The 17,295-nt window shown below is 30.8% G+C and overlaps 1 protein-coding gene across 1 annotated transcript in view; it reads left to right on the plus strand.

Moving 5' to 3' along the window:
• Rdgc (retinal degeneration C) overlaps positions 1–17,295 on the plus strand; it is a 61,524-nt gene that overhangs the window by 16,736 nt on the left and 27,493 nt on the right. The window contains exons 2-4 of the mRNA XM_026635535.2: positions 1,206–1,577; positions 5,178–5,305; positions 14,004–14,094. Of these exons, the coding sequence (XP_026491320.2) occupies positions 1,352–1,577; positions 5,178–5,305; positions 14,004–14,094 (445 nt within the window). The 5' untranslated portion in view covers positions 1,206–1,351. The remainder of the gene's footprint in view (positions 1–1,205; positions 1,578–5,177; positions 5,306–14,003; positions 14,095–17,295) is intronic.

Below are 17,295 nucleotides of genomic sequence, written 5' to 3' on the forward strand. Positions count from 1 at the left end.
CAATGAAAAACGTTTTGTAATAATCTGTTCACAATTGACGTAAATATAGCGAATTAAAAAGATTACATTAGAATTGCAAATATTTTTAACTGTAAACTGCACTTAAATATTATATTATGTATCAAATATCAATAATCCTTATCCTTATAAAAAAGGTCACTGATAGAAATTCGATATAAACATAAATTGCACAAGCGCTATTTTATATACATATATCTGATACTAAGACTAGGACAGGACGCGATCATTGATCGTTTGGTTCAACTCCTGTTTATTATAAAATTAGAGATGTAAATATATTTTTATGGAAGAGATATCACGGGGTCTAACTTATATAACCATTTCAGTTTTATGTTATGGATAGTATAAACGTGATGAATTCATGTCAATATATTTTTTAATACAGTGTACGCTTAATGTTAATAATAACTTAGTGCTTTCGGGAATTCTGTTCCCATCGTTTGTATATAGAAGCCACAGGCTACGGTTGCAATAGTGATCTGGTCGGAATCCTCATAATCAAGCTGGGACGGCAATCTACCTTTGTAATCCCCAGTGAATGAGGGCAATTTAGGTCCATTCCTCAATGCCACTCTGTGACGTGTGTAATATATTGCGGATACGAATCCTTTCATCTATGTATGCGAATATTATAGAAATTAGTATGAAACTTTTTATCGCTCATATATATTTGTAGCTACACATAACATATATTACAGTTTCCCTTTATTATAGTAAATAGTTATGAGTACCAGATATCGCAAAGTAGATATTTAAAAATAAATAAATTAATGTAGTTTTTGGCACGCAGCCTTAGATTCTATAAAAAACAGCGCGTATTATTTCAATTTGATTTCTGAAGAAATCGATAATACATAGTTCATTACTGACTTGTTTTGCATTAAAAATAATGTTATAAAAAATCTTAAGTTCAATATTTTATTAACTCAGAAAGGCCTATTTAGATCGAAAACAAATTTCACCTAACATAGTTCTTAAATTAAATGTTACAAAATTTACAGTCAATGTTAAAAAGATATACTGTTTTAAAACCTTGCCAAGGGAAAACGACGACACACAAAACTCTAGGGAAATAAAGTAAATCGAGTTCGCAACAGCCCTTTAACATACTTCGTTGTGTTAGATATACAAATGTCTTGAGATTCATAACGTCTGCGACATAATATTTATGGTATTTTTTTCAGGTAAAAGCCATTCTACAGGCAGGATATGTTTGTATATTTATCATTCGTTCAATTAAGCTGTCACGATTCCTAAAACACGCCAAAAAACGCCGAGATGTGTCCGAAAACGAAGAGATAAGAAATATAGAAAGGACAAGAGTCCCACGATGTTTTCACTGGCTGAGGGATGCGGTTGTGTCAGTTTTCGAGGGGGGCGTCGTGCGCGCTCCATGGGAGACGATTCTTCCTCGTGCCGGAGCTCTGAAATTGAGCAAGAAGTGCCAAAGAAATTAAGCAAAAGATTGCTTAACGGCGAATGCACAATGAAGGCTCTTGCACCGTTCTTGAAGTTTTGGAAGAGAGATACCGTCAGCATGACTAAAGCTGAAAGAAGTAAGTACTATTTGAAGTAGGTTTCAAATAAATATATTTTTTTCTTTCTAAATGACTTTGTATGTAAATCTGTAGGGTTGATATTGTAGTTGATAGGCAATATTTCGTATATGTGGGCGGAATAAACACGTTTATAAAAACACGAGCTGTTATTCATTCGCTTTGCTGGGTGTAATTTATGACTTCGTAATTACCGAGTACATCTCATAAAAAAACATTTTTAGAAATATGTTTGGATAAAGTATTTTCAATTTCATCTATAGTTCTTACAATATAAAATGTAAGTAGTTGAAATTTCAAAATTTCATATCCGTGGTATACATACCTAAGTAGGATTTATGAGTAGGCTTAAATTTAGCTTACAAGATTTCTCCTACCCTTTTAACAAGTTGCAAGTTAAATAAAAATTTTAAAGAATGTGAGTTCTTTTACATTTAGGTCTAGCAACAGCAAATGCAAACTTCTATTTTGCTTCTTGATAACACTTTCAAATAATTCATTTTGAAAAATCAAATAAGCAAATAATAATATAAAGTCAGGTCAAAGTCGAAGTGAGGCCGAGAGTTCGTAGCCGGAGTTTAAATTTATGTAAACAATATAAATTGGATTTCCCATAATCCTTTACATATAAATAAACTTTAGACGACTTCAGAATACGCGTATTATATATATATATATATATATATATTACGCATGATATTAGAACAAAGGACTACGTTTTTCATTATATGCTAATAATGTTTCTATTTTTAAGTTTATTTTTTATTCTCGCTATCCAAAATAAAGCAACAATAAAATTTAAATTAAGTCGTTAAACAATACAGGCTGTTGCCTGTATTGTCTAGCTGATAAAAGATATTAAAGAAAACGGGACTGCCATCTTACAACTCCAATTATTTTTATTAAAATTAATTAAAAAAATATTTATCCTAAAAACGTATTCAAAAGATAAACCTGGTTTTATTTGACTTCTCTATAGTCAATTGACTTATAATCTCTGACGCTTTAAAAGAACACGGCTATTACACAAAATCAACGTTGTATGGGTCCTAAATAGCTAGACGAAATCACAGGCCAAACCGATATTTAAGTTTAATTCTGATTTCAACACGAAATATGGAATGAATTATAAATAAAACTATGCACTTGAAAACATGGCAATGCCTTTCGTGGTTTGAACTCCCGATCCACGATTAACATCCACTTGTTCTGATTACTGGGCTACCTCGACTCTTATTACAAATGACTATTAAAAAATAGTACATATATTTAATGTTTCTAAAAATATGCGAAAAAATAGTAAAATTATTATTTTATTCGTGAACATATTTCTCACTTATTAAGCGTAAATATTGTTTGCATACCAGCTTTTGAGCCGTAAATAAGCTTAATTCTACATGTATTGAATTATGACCAATTGGTATAACAAATGACCTCATTTTTTTGTGGTAAGTAAATGTGTTTACTCGATTGCGATAAACATAATTAATCAGCTTGTCACAGTAACTGTTTATTTGATTACAATTATTGAACATCGAATACGATAAATAGGACCGTTTATAGAACAAAATGATTGAGGAGTATTAACCTATAATAACAAATGAAGTGGTACTATTTGAATAAAATGCTTTTAATGATAAACACGAAACTCGTATGTACTAAATGCATAAAATTTAATTTACTTTCAAAACGTTCAATTAACCACGCCATAGGTACATTTTTCTAGCGTTACGATGTTATGTTATTTGTGAATAATTGATGTGTTACTAAAGTTTCTCTCAAGTTTGACATTAACGACTTGGGGAGTCGTTAAAATTTTCATGCCGTTTACGACTATTTCGAGAAAACGTTTGATTGGATAAATAATAATAATTATAAATTTAGGTACATTAATACTGAGTGTTGCTTAACTGGATGTAAACAAACTTCGTTTAAGATTGACGTGTTCTATTCATGGGGCCATTTAGGCTACGCATTTGTTTTAACTCAACTTAAGCTCATGGGATTAGTTCTAAGCATATATGGGTTAAAATTAATTTATATATGACATATATGTATATTGAAAATTGCAGATCGCATTTGGCTACGTGTTGGCTACTCACACTTAACCGGTAATTTTAATGAAAATATTGATTTATTTCACTTGAGGTTTTATTATTTATAATACAATGATACAATTTGCTTTAGCCCAAAATTATTGTACACAATAATCAAGATACTTAGATATCAGTTACGTATAGTATATATAAATATATGGAATACGTAATAATAATAGGCAGATGAGATTTATTCCAATGTCATTTATAACGGTCATATATAAAAAAAAGAAAAGTCTAAAGAAGTTTGCGGGAGCTTATTTCAATACGTTGCTCCAATGCTTTGGTTTCCAATACAGCTTTCTTCACGATGTATTATTTTACCGTTGAGCATGAGTTGAATTATAAGCATAAATTAAGCACATGAAATTCATTGGCGCTTACTTGGGTTTGAACCCACAATATTCGGTTGTGATTCAGGTATTCTAATTACTGGGCCATCTCAGCTTTCTTCAAATACAATTTCTGAAAATAAAGTGCTGTAAATATATGTAACGGTATTTTACGATTTGATCCTTTTCATATGAAGGCATTATGTATAACAGCTTTGAGCTTAACTGAGTAATTAAAGCGAACCATTTTTGTTATAATATTTTTATGATGATTAATGACATTATTTATATCGCTATAAAAATTAAGCAATTTAAAATTCAAATAAATGGGCAGTATTCAAACGAGCAAATTTAATATAAATCTAAATATAAAGGTGTCAAAAATACCGAATATAGTGTACCCACATGCTTAGTGGGTAAGTGACTGAGTGGCTACAAAATATGTTGAAGGCGAATGAAGGCGACTTGAAAATACAATTTTATGTAACTAGTTATGCAAAAAGAGCTGCACAACATTTTTTGTGCAAACAATTATACTCTTTTGTCACGTAGTGGAGTAATAGGTACCCGGGACCCTGGGGCGGGGTACCTGCTTATGTGGGTTTCTTACCAATGATAATTACAGCGATGTCCGTTTTTGTCATGAACAGAGAGTCTGCGGGATCGTGTCGATTTAAGTCATCCGCGGTTCCCGTCATGCTTTGCTCCGCTTATTGCGCAGCGAAGCTCTCCTCAGGGGCGAAAGTGATCCACCCCGCACTCTTCAAACAATTATGCTCTAACATACTCTAATAAAATAATTGAGCGATTTCGCTTTTCGTCGAGTTTCGTGATAATTACGCTCCCTCTTTTTTTTCGCCCACTTAAATATTTCATTTGCTCACTTAAAATTTTAATGGCTAGCTTAGATTAATTATTCTCCTCTTTTAGCAGCGCATTTTACTTATTTCGACGGATTCATTATTATTACCATAGATAAATATATTTTTGCACATATAATTTAACGCCACTCTGTTTAGTATTAAAGTAATATATTAACAGTCAATAATGTAAAAAGACTGTTAAAGGGATACTTTATTCGCCCTATTAAAACTTTCCCCAAATTAAATAAACACAACGAGCTTTTGTATACAAGATTGACGATGTATTTATTGAATTGTTTTCGTTCATAGCAATGAAAGCCGCTATACTAATTCAACAATGGTATCGGCGGTACCTGGCCCGTATGGAGGTGCGAAGGCGCTACACTTGGACAATTTTCCAAAGCATCGAATACGCCGGGGAGCAGGATCAAGTGAAAGTAAGTTTATTATAAAATTAATTATTATCAAATTTAATGTTGAAAATAATTTAAGGATTTTGTCCTTGTACATATATTCATGTGTTCTTTTGTTATAACATCTAGCAGTATAGTATAATTAGTAAATAAAACATGTAGTACGTGTATGTAGTATTTTTGGAGTAGGTAGTAGAGTAGGTAGGTTAGGTAGTATACCTTTACTTTAATAATAATAAATTTTATTTTCATTTGACTCTTCTTCATCTTTATTCTAAATATGTGTTGTCGAACTTTGCAATTTATCATAAATTTTCAGTGTTTTCGATCAATTTAGACACAGATTGTTTAAAGTAAGCCTGTTTCTTTATATAATGTCACAGCTGGGCAAAAGTGTCCTGTCCCTTTCGAGGATTTGTGACAATAATTTTGAATACGATTACGTTCATAAAAGTAACTGAGAGACGAAAATATAAAATGTGTACACATGTTCTATATATTGGATTCTGGAAATAGTTAATAAAATATCATATAATAAAGTATAAATACACATTTAGATAATGAAACCAACATTATTAGAGTTTATTGATTGCTATTTAATCTTCTCAATTTAATTAGGACTCTTTACTAACGGACCAATACTCCGACGAGAACTATTTTCAGTCATTAGAATGAGGTTAAAAATAACGGGAATAGAGTTATTAATGTCGTCACAATGATCACAGAAACTGAAGGAGAAAATACATGGAATCATGTAGTTGTAGAAAAGAAACCATAGAATTGATAACAACAATTGTATTTACATTGTATAATATACGGTACTTATTATTATTACGAAATGAGCAATGTGTGTAAAAATAACAAAAAAAGAAGATATAATTGTGTTACAATACGACATTTTAACACTTTTACTAATTTCGGGAAATTGTATTTTATTTGGCGATCAGCAGTGGATTTAATTTATACAAAGGTAAATCATTCGAGGCAAGATTCGGAGCCGAGATGGCCCAGTGGTTAGAACGCGTGCATCTTAACCGATGATTTCGGGTTCAAACCCAGGCAGGCACTACTGAATTTTCATGTGCTTAATTTGAGTTTATAATTCATCTCGTGCTCGGCGGTGAAGGAAAACATCGTGATGAAACCTGCATGTGTCTAATTTCAAAGAAATTCTGCCACATGTGTATTCTACCAACCCGCATTGGAGCAGCGTGGTGGAATACGCTCCATATCTTCTTCTCAAAAAGAAGAGGAGGCCTTAGCCCAGCAGTGGGAAATTTACAGGCTGTTTATGTTATGTAAGAGCTAGAAAACTAGAATTTATAATAAATCCTTACCATTTTTAGCCCATGAAGGACAAGTGCTCAATTATATATATTTGATAAACGAGTAACATAATAATATAAGAAATTAAGTTGACATGACTCAAGTATAGTTAAACATTCTCCTTAATGTAATAGTTGTAAGCGAGCAAGTAAAAAATATATAAAAATGTTACAATTTAGTAAGCAAGGTCACGTACAGCAACGCCACGGGCGCTTATTCTGTGGAGAATAAATAATAAAATTAAATAACCTTTTTTCCTAAGACGAGAGAAGTCTTTATCCAGCAGTGAGATTATAGGTTGTTTTTAAAGAAAATTATGTCGTTCAAATACACAATAGTTCAATTTTAAGGCATTTTCTGCATCGCACAACCACTTTGTGGAATTATCTTTCGCCAGCGGTTTTACCGAACCGATTCGACCTTCAAGAAAAGAGCCTAGGCATTCCTTTAGAAAATTTGTGTTTTGATTTTGATTCAAATTCATCTTCAAAAACAGCTAGCTAATCTTTTGCAAAAAATAATAATAATCGACGTGACGATAAGCCCCGCAACGAACTCATTTTCTGACATTAAAATAAAATACAGTTTATAAAAAAAATATGCAGTCTAAGCAGCGGGAATATGTGTATATTTCATTTTTCTATTTTAGTTTTGCATGTGAACGTCACATGTTAATGCACTTAGCTGTCTTAACCACACCTTCCTACACGCTATATTGCTTTAGTTGATACTCATAAAAAGTGTAGTGAATACCATGAAAATTATTAATTAACTTACGTAATTCAGGAAACTTTGCACCAGAACATCTGATAGTGTGGTATCATGTGTTATTATTATTTTATTTTACAAAGGCATATCAGTAAATGTTATCGAACAACGGAGAATGGTACTGTAAATAATATTTTATACACTTTAAGTCATAACACATAACAAAAATATTTCTATTTGGTGGTGGTAACTCACACCCTCCGACTGGCCAAGTGGAGTACCACTGCTAACTATGTGATCGGTACAATGTTACAAAATCTAAATCAATATTGAAATACACTTTATCCAAGGAGGCTTTCAAATAAAAGTTTCAAGAATATTTACAAGTAAAATTACAATGGATATACGATACGAAATTATACATATGAAAAATATTTATTGTTTAAAAAAGGGAACGGAATGGACATCGAAGGTAGGTCGGAGAAGATAATTGAGTTTTATCAAATTTTCATTCAACACGTGGGTTAACAGACGTGCGTTGCATGTAGCTAGAAGCTTTACTTTTAAAACAATTCTGTAAAATAACGATTCAATAGTATTTAGTAGATATTTAACTAACAGTACTTGTATCATTTGTACTTGACATATTTTATATTACCCTTGGAAAATTTAATTAAATAAACATATTTAATTTTATTTTAGTTTATATACATTTCATGGAAACGTTTACGTTGTTTAATGGAAAACTACAAAAAAACCGACAACATCTGTCCTGTTTGTTTATGACCAATTGTCATGGCGATCAGTGGGGTTTTACGGTTAGAACATAGAAACTGTTCCTATCAAATATTTGTTGCGGATTGATAAATGTTGCAGTCGATAGATAAGTATTATGGAGTATTATGCAGTAGCATAGGTCTATAACACTGTATTATAATTTTGATTTGATATCAACCCGGAACCCGCAATCCGGCCCACAGCTGCAGCGCGATTAAGCGTTGTGGCGCCATCTAGCTGTATATAACGATAAACTGCATATAATACATTTTACGGTATTCAGTCAAATGGTGTCGACGTTTATAAATGTGAAACAAATATAACAACATAAACTTTTAAAATATCTGTACTTATCATCTATCTATGATATTGTTGGCAATTGAACACTACTTTCAGTCTATCATTGTTTAGTAACAAGGTCTTAACTATCGGGGTAATCTATTTTATAACAGACATAGTTTAGTGACATTTTATGTTGCTTAATAGTGGCATAAAGCTTTAAACAACTGCAATTGACAATGTATGTATTGGTCAAGGCCTAACAATGATAAAATCCATAATAACGATTACTTAGTCCGTAAAGTATTATGGAATAATAATTTTAATGATTATATTTCTTTGTAGATTTCAGATATTCGTTGTTCATTGGAAGAAGGAATCCTATAGAATAAATGATTATATAAAATCGCATAATATATATTAACACCGAAACTTGACGTCACGATAAAAGAAATTTAAAATGTTATTCGTGAACTATGGATTTTTGATTTTAAATCAATATTGTTTTTTTAACTAAGATAATTGAATAAATAAACAACGTGATAAAATATATAAATAATTTATTTACAATTTAAGAAAGTTTAAGCATAGGGACGAGAAATAGAAATCATTGCTATGTTTTAAAAGACAGTTAAATTAAAAAAAATACAATAAAAATAGGTAAGCTTGTCAAGGTAGCTTTTTATGTGGAATTAATTATTCGTTTGGTTGTACACGTCGTACGTCGGTCTTCGCTATTTGTATGCATGACTTCGCGAGGATCGTGTGGAACAGATTAACAAAGAAACCCACACTTTTACTCATCGTATACTCGTGTAAGGTTTAAAGGTTAAACGTTACTACGACTAAAGATAAGATAGGTTTTTTAATATATATTCAGCGAATCTTTATTCAATTTAATTCAAAAGCGTGAAAAGACTACTAAGTGAAAATACTTTACTATTTTCGATGATTCTTTTTTTAAATATTATGTTCTAATTTATTATTATTCGTTTAAAATGAAAAAAGAAAGAAAGAAATACTTATATATATCATATACATAATTTTATTTAACATCGGAACGAAAATAATTAACAAATCCGTCGTGGTTTTTTTTTTTTAATTCTATGTTTCCGCACACGTATTGTTCGAGCTTTCGGTGGTGTGAGCTCCACATCACAATCAGAATTTTATCTCATTCTAAATTTCAATCGTTCATTATATTTGATTTGTACTTTCATAAAAACGAATATGCTGTTCGAGAATTTTATCAATACCAAGATTTTTAACATTATATTTTGAACAAGTGAAATCATCAGTTATTAATAAAATCGTTACCTAATATATTCCTATGTATTCTTTTTTTGAAGGATTATTATAAAAGGCGTGACAAAGTCCTATTATTTACATCATACGTTAATAAGAATATCATACGTTTCTTACTAAGAATTACATTTAGATTGAGTTATTTATTTGATATTTACTATAAAGTTAAATATAACTTCATAATAAATTCATAGTAGGTACATAATAATGTAAAGGTAATTATGTCTTAGAATTTGATATATATTGTGTAATAGTTGGAGATTAATTCCTATATAATAAATTTGCGTGTATCTTCTCTCTGTAAATTTAATTAGGATTATATGATTTTATTATTCAGCTACCACGCTAATGTTGTCCATAATACATGGTTTTTCGAATTGTTCACATTGCAAGAGTATATTAAGTTATTATCGTGGAGACACATTGAGTCGGGCACTTCACGCATGAGCGAGTCAGTCGGTGGTCGCAATATGATCATTGCGCAGTCAAGCGACTACACTATGAAATATATTCTAAACGAATTATAATTATTTCACCATGATAAATACTTTAGTGCCGATTGTCCTATGTAACATGTGCTCTTAGCCGAAGATTGCGGGTTCAAGTCCAGGCCAACCAATGATTTTGCCAGTGCATAATTTGTGTTAAAATTAAATTACGTGTATAAGCCTGTATCGGATAAAAATCTGCCACATGTGTCTGTATGTATCCCACAAATAACATTGGAGCATCGTATTGAAATAGTAATTAAGTAATAAAAATAGCTCTAAACCTTTTCCTCACAATAAGATATAGTGGTTACGCGTGTCGTCGTCGTCAAAAGTCGTCGCTCTCGACATCTCACCGAGCGCCCTTTACACTTTGCCGGACACTCACTGGCGAGCCGTAACTATAACCAAACAGATACACTAACGAGGTCATATTGTGTACACGATGTCCAAATCAGTGTCAGTCACCGTAACGACGACCCGATATAGTTCTTATTTTAAAACAAATCAAGATTTTTCTTGTATATCACCTTTTTCAGTATCATTAGTAACACCTCCATTCTGGCCTCGGCATCTTTCAAATACTTTTTGTAATATTTTTTGTCCTTCGGGTTCCACACGACTGTAACTTTGAAGGTGTGTCCAAGCAGACACTTTTCTTCTGTTTAATAAGTTATAGGTAAATAATAAGCGATGGATAAACGAGAATATCTGTTCTTAAGTTTGCAATATAATACAGATTGTATTTCGACATCTACGAGCACTCTTTGAACCGCGGCGCAAAACCCACAGTCCTCGACTCACTGTGAGGAGCTCGTGACAGTATGCACAAGAATATGTAGTGAGTACCCGGCTTAACCAAGTGGCCTTAGCCCAGCCCAGCTGTGGGATATTTAGACTGTTACTTACTTACTACACTCAGTTATAAATTCTTGCTACGTTCATAATTTGTTATATCTTAAATGTTTTGAAGTTATTATCTTAAATATAGGTCGACAATATTGTCACTTATATTCTTGAATATTCTAAGAATCATCACTGAAATAAATGAGGTAAATGAGATCGCAACGTTTTATTGTTTCGCTGAGTCTGGGTGGTATGAGCAGCTGAGATTCGTAAATACTTATTGACGCAATTTTATTTTTTTTGTAAAGAGGGGTGGACCTTCATACTGAATGTAGTTTGGTGAAGAGTATGTCATAATTGTAAAGATGTACATGGCATACGATATATATTACATATTTTTACAACATACGTGCTAATTTACTATCAGGTGGCTTATCTTAGAGATCAGCACTGTTAGAGGTATTGACCATTCTTTACATCGCCAATGCGCTGACAACCTTGGAAACTAAACTGTTATGTCCCTTGTGCCCGTAATTATTCTCACTTACCCTTCGAAATGGAATACAACAATACGTGATGAGTGGGTGGTACCTACCCCCAGGCGAGCTTGCCCAAAGCCTTTAAATCTCTGTAGGGTTATAAAAACTTTGTATTGTATATCAAATTATGAAATTATATGTTACATATAATATTGATAGGACGAACTCGAGCATAGATGTTCCAAATCGGGTCATACAAACTGTTAAGAATCGTGGCGATCAGATGCATTTAAAATATACATTACTAACAGTACTTAAAACGGGATATTTACCATGTTTTTTATTTTTATTTGGTGGAGCTCGATATTTCGATATTATCTACGAATCTACTTGTTCACGAGACATTCGTAGATAATGTCGAAATATCGAGCTCCACCAAATAAAAATAAAAAACATGGTAAATATCCCGTTTTAAATACTGTTAGTAATAAAAATAACCATGTTAATTTAAAATCTTATATAAAATATACATGTTGAAACGGCTTGGACACTTGAAATTTTTTGCTATAATTATTACTGCCTCGAAAGTGGCTAGCATATATTGGACTGAGTTGTGATCCGGATATACCTAGGTATTAATCTAGATGAAGGAACTTAAAGATCAATAAGTTTTTGTATCGAGAAATTATTTGTACAAATGAACTAACAAATGTTTACGTTTAAGAAAATAAAGATGTCAAAAGTTTATGTTTACGTGTAACTAACAATAAAAAAATATATTTTTTAGTAATGTACATAAAGTTACTGCCTTGCCCTGATCTATCGATCGATTTGAATTACCGTACCAACGGATGATGAAATTCAGGAAACATAGAGTGTGCCTGTGTTTATACACACACTCGTGCATTATTATATCTCCTGTTTAATTGGTTAGTTTTTAAAACTGGTCAACTCCGACCGAATTTTGACCAGGAATACATAAATACACAAATATATAAATACTGTATATAAAATAAAAACATTGCTTTTAATATACATGTATATTACTAGTAATAAACAAACATTTCATTTCAAAAGACATAATATCAAACCGGTTATTCTTTTGTTTTTAAGTAAAAGTTCACAACTAAAATCAGACAAAGCAGGTTATCGATCGAGGTTACGAACATAGTTTAAAGGTTTATTGAGCATGCAAGCGTGTAAACACACGTTAAAAAATACTTTTTACGGCCGATTAATTAATAATTAATACGTTTGTAGTTTTTCTTTTAATTTTTTTCTTTCTTCCGGTACAATGATCATAAAATTCAACATTTAATGTGTTAAACGTTCAACTAAAAACATTAAAGTTTCAACGCTATCCCGTCACGTGTGATGATGAGAATAATTGATCACCCAACCCATGGTGGTCACGTTAATTTTAATTTAAAACCAGTAAGTGGACTGTCATTAGGCCACCTGATGGTTAGTTTTCAGCACCGTCCATAGATAGTAACAATGTAAGAAATATTAATCATCCCTTAAATCCAACTCGACAATGCGTCACCTATCTTGGGAAATAAGATGTTACATCCCTTGTGCCTGTAGTTACACTGGCTTATTCGCCTTTTTAACCTACCACCAAGCTATATAACATACAAAAAAAATGTTTTATGGGCTAGACCAGGGATTTGAACCAAGCACTGCGGGGTCTGCTGTTTTATAAGCAGCCACTAAAGCAAAGTTCAAAGTTCAAATGTACTAAATCACGCACTTTAAATTATTTTAAGATATTGGGTTTAAGTTTTATTAAATTATGCGTATCATGTTCATAGTGTACATAATAACCAAATCATGATGTCTACGATAACGATCATAAAAATGGATAAATGTTAAAACTCAAACATATTTAAAATTATATTCGAATATGATTTTCTTTCTAATTTTATTATTCTGTTTAATTTTAAAATGTAACTGTTTTTAAGTTGAATAAAATTCAAAGATTTGGGATAACGCTATGTGACATACGAATATGTATGTGGCAAAATTATATATTTTCTCAGTGTCATATCTTTTGGTAACCTGATAATAATCAGTCAACATCCTACGTGACATTGGCGAAATAATGTGTGCCCTGTTGGCACAACTAAAAGCCATTAAACTAAGAATTGAATTGAATAATCAGTCAACAATCTTGAAATTTCGTATTCTGTGTGTTAATTTGTACCACAAGTATGTTGTAATGATATCGTTTGAGTATCTTCAGGTTAATAGTGTTATGGTGTATATGCGGCTAATACTTCTTTAGTTGATATTTGTGTTCATATGTTTTATACATACTGTAGTATATTTTTAACGTAAACTTAAATTTCGAATCCATTGCTACAATAGTAAGTAATAAAAATGGTCAATTCAATGTATTTATGAGCTCCATCCGAAAGTTTCGACATATACGCGACTTGGGTTGGGTAAAGCAAGTTAAACTAGTTTGAAATTGTGAAAAGTAGCACACGCTAAAGTAATGTTATTTTTCAGTTGTACAACTTCTTTAATGCGCTGCTGAGCCATATGAGAGAAACGAGTGGAAGGCCGTCCTCTGAAAGAACATCTAGGACAGCGTCTGTCAGTAAGTAGTTAAAATGTGTCACACTGCCACCCGCCTTAATGTATACGAGTTTAGTTTGAAACGTATTAAAAAAAAAATTGTATCCCGACTGTGGTTTTGTCGGTTGCATACTAGGCAAACAGGTAATTAATTATTTGTAGCTAAATTGGTAGCTATTGTAAGCACCATTTTAAAGTATAATAAAAACATTTTATTTATCAGGAAAATAACAACAGAAACTAAAAAATAAGAAAAAAGGTATTGTCCAATCATATTAAAAGTTGCCATTGCACACGATTGATGAAATACTGGAACTACTGGTTTTCTTATCGGCTTTTCTCGGTAGAATCGAAGAATCAATGAACTGTAAAATGAGTGCTTGTAGAGTCTACGTATTTAAACGTAAACGTATATAAATAAGGGATTTTTATGAGTCCCTGGTAAGACCTTGCCGTAAATGTTTCATTACCTGTTTTTCTTGGTTTCAGCTATTTTTTAATGTTTTCTAAACAACTGATACAAAGTTTTCGCTACAAATTTGCAGATATATTTTGTAAGAATATTTACATTGGTACAAATACTATTTTTTATTTATACTTCTTTTTTATTTTAAATTTATACACAATGACGTTTATCGTTAGCTCAACAAACGGAGCTGAATAATTTTAGTTGTAAAACTAAATTAGTAAACTAATATCATAACGCTATGGAAAACTCTTGGTCGAATTAATGTTTGTCCAAAATAAGATATTGCTTTGTCTGTTTGGTGCAAAACGAAAAAATTTTCATTTTATTCAATCATTTTATTCAACTCGATTGCTCTCCAACGCGCAACTGAAGTACTATCAAAAATAATTTGAATTTTTTAAGAATATTAGTTTACTAGAAGCTTGTCCTGACTTCGAGCGGTAATATATACCTATATACTTATGGTTTTATAATTATACATAATTTATAGTCATTTTATTTAAAGTAATATTATTAAAATATAATTCAATTGTTTAATTAAAATTTTAGGAACAATATTATTACTAATAATAGTGTTATTAATATATTTTTTAAGAAATAATACTTTAATTAATTTATTATTTATTTTGTTTATAATAACTCATTCACCGTAATATATACTCGTATATGACGTAGTTAGCTATCCATACGTGTATTGGAGATATTGAAAATTTATATATCTCTCGTGCAAAGTTTCGTCGTAACTATTACAGTTTCGCTGGCGTTCTCCTGCGAGTTGCCGGATCAATGATTTTATCTTCGAATAAGTTGACAGAATGATATTAGGATTACAAAATAAATAGATAGATAGACAATATTGTTATAATAATACACTAATGAACTATCATGACATGAAAGCTTCAGAGCAATCGGATAACTGGATTAGGTATACGTTTTTATGTAAATAGAGAATCGATAATATTACAAAAACCCTACTTTATTAAAATGAAAGATTATATATATAATAATATATAACTGCATATTATTATAAGTGAATACTTGTCTATTTGTCAACAGGTTTAACTTCCAGTGTTATGATATTGAAATGTTTATATAAAGTAATTTCGTATTCCCTTTTCCTAGATAATAATCCATCTTTTTATTGTATTTTTATTTGCCGAAATCATAAAAAGACTGTTAAATTTTATTTTCGCCTCTTTGTGTTTGTTTACTGTTCAAAGCTTGGCTCAAGGTACTTTTTCATACGTGCCGTCAACCTATGTATAATAAACACGTTGAAATAGCCCCTGACCTAGAAATACGAATTCGTCTGAGTATCTTGTCAACGATAAAACAGACGGATTGTAATTTGAATAAATTTCGTAATCGTGTTTAACAATTAATTTATTATTAACGTCTGAAATAAATTATATTTAATGTCCTGAGACCAGGAAGATTCCGAGTGCCTTAAAATAAAAGCCCGTATTTAAGAGATAGTATTTTTACATTTTATGTCAGACAAATGTAAAGGATTTTATTAATTCGTTGAAATATCACTCGTTATTTTAATAAGCAATTTTCTTGATTTGATTTGTTGTTCCGTATAATCAATTAGAAATATTAAACCAATATGACATTGTAGTTTTAGACTACGATAGTTTGGAATTGTACATAAGGTGTGGGTACATTATATTTGTTATATAGCGTATTAACATATTACATGTAAGTATGTTAATTTGGTTATCGATCAGGGCGACATAGTACCATATACATTATCTTGTGTCCTTTTATATCTTAATGATGATATTAATATATTATATCGAATGAATGATAATTTTGTTTGTTATGTAGGTATTTAAAGTTATTTCATATTTTTACTAGCTATTTATGTCATACTAAAAACATGGAAAACCTATTTATTACTTTGTTTACTCTAAAAAAAAATGTTTTTAATTATATTCGGCCATTCATTTGACAGCACAATACAACCTTGCCAAAAAAAAAAATATAAAAATTGCTTTTTAAATTTTTCAATTTAGTTACATAGTTTTGAAGATACAAAGGGAGGTTTTAATGTTTGAAAAGGTATTTAAGAAAAAAAATGTCTTATTCAATTTACCATACTGCTTAAGCTATCTGAGTTCAAATGATGTAACAATTTATTTTTAATGGAATACCAGCTAAATTTGTTTTCAAGACTTTACAAATATCACTATTTTCCGTCTATCTTATTGAAGTACGAGTATTATAGTTCTGTTTTAAACATATGTGATAATACTAATAATATAATAATAATGCAAGGTTTATAATAATAATGAGGTTCAATCTTTCGATTTCTACGTCCCTAGGCCGTCTGAGGTCAGAGACTTTTATATAATAAAACCATAAAAATATTGGCACCCTTATGTTATTTACACTATTTAGTAACACCTAGCTATGTAGGTAGTTAATATATTTAACTATTTATTTAATGATAGTAGTATAATATATTTTTGTTAAAAAAAAACAATTTAGGTACCTTTATGTAATTTATTAAAACCGCCCAGGTGCGTGTTGAAAGAAAAAATTAGACGAAGTATTATACGGTCTTTAGTAAATGTTTGTTCGTTTTGCTAAAAGAAAATAAATTGTAAATTATATACATACGTAATTGCTCTTTGGAAAAATTCTAGATTTGTTGCTATTCAGTGTTAAGTTTTTGTTATGATAAAATCTTTTGTTGTGACTGTTTTTTTTTAATGTTACTTTTTTAATGTTAGTATTATTTTATGTGTA

The sequence above is a fragment of the Vanessa tameamea genome, chromosome 3 (assembly GCF_037043105.1).
Source record: "Vanessa tameamea isolate UH-Manoa-2023 chromosome 3, ilVanTame1 primary haplotype, whole genome shotgun sequence".
Classification (NCBI taxonomy): Eukaryota; Metazoa; Arthropoda; class Insecta; order Lepidoptera; family Nymphalidae; genus Vanessa; species Vanessa tameamea.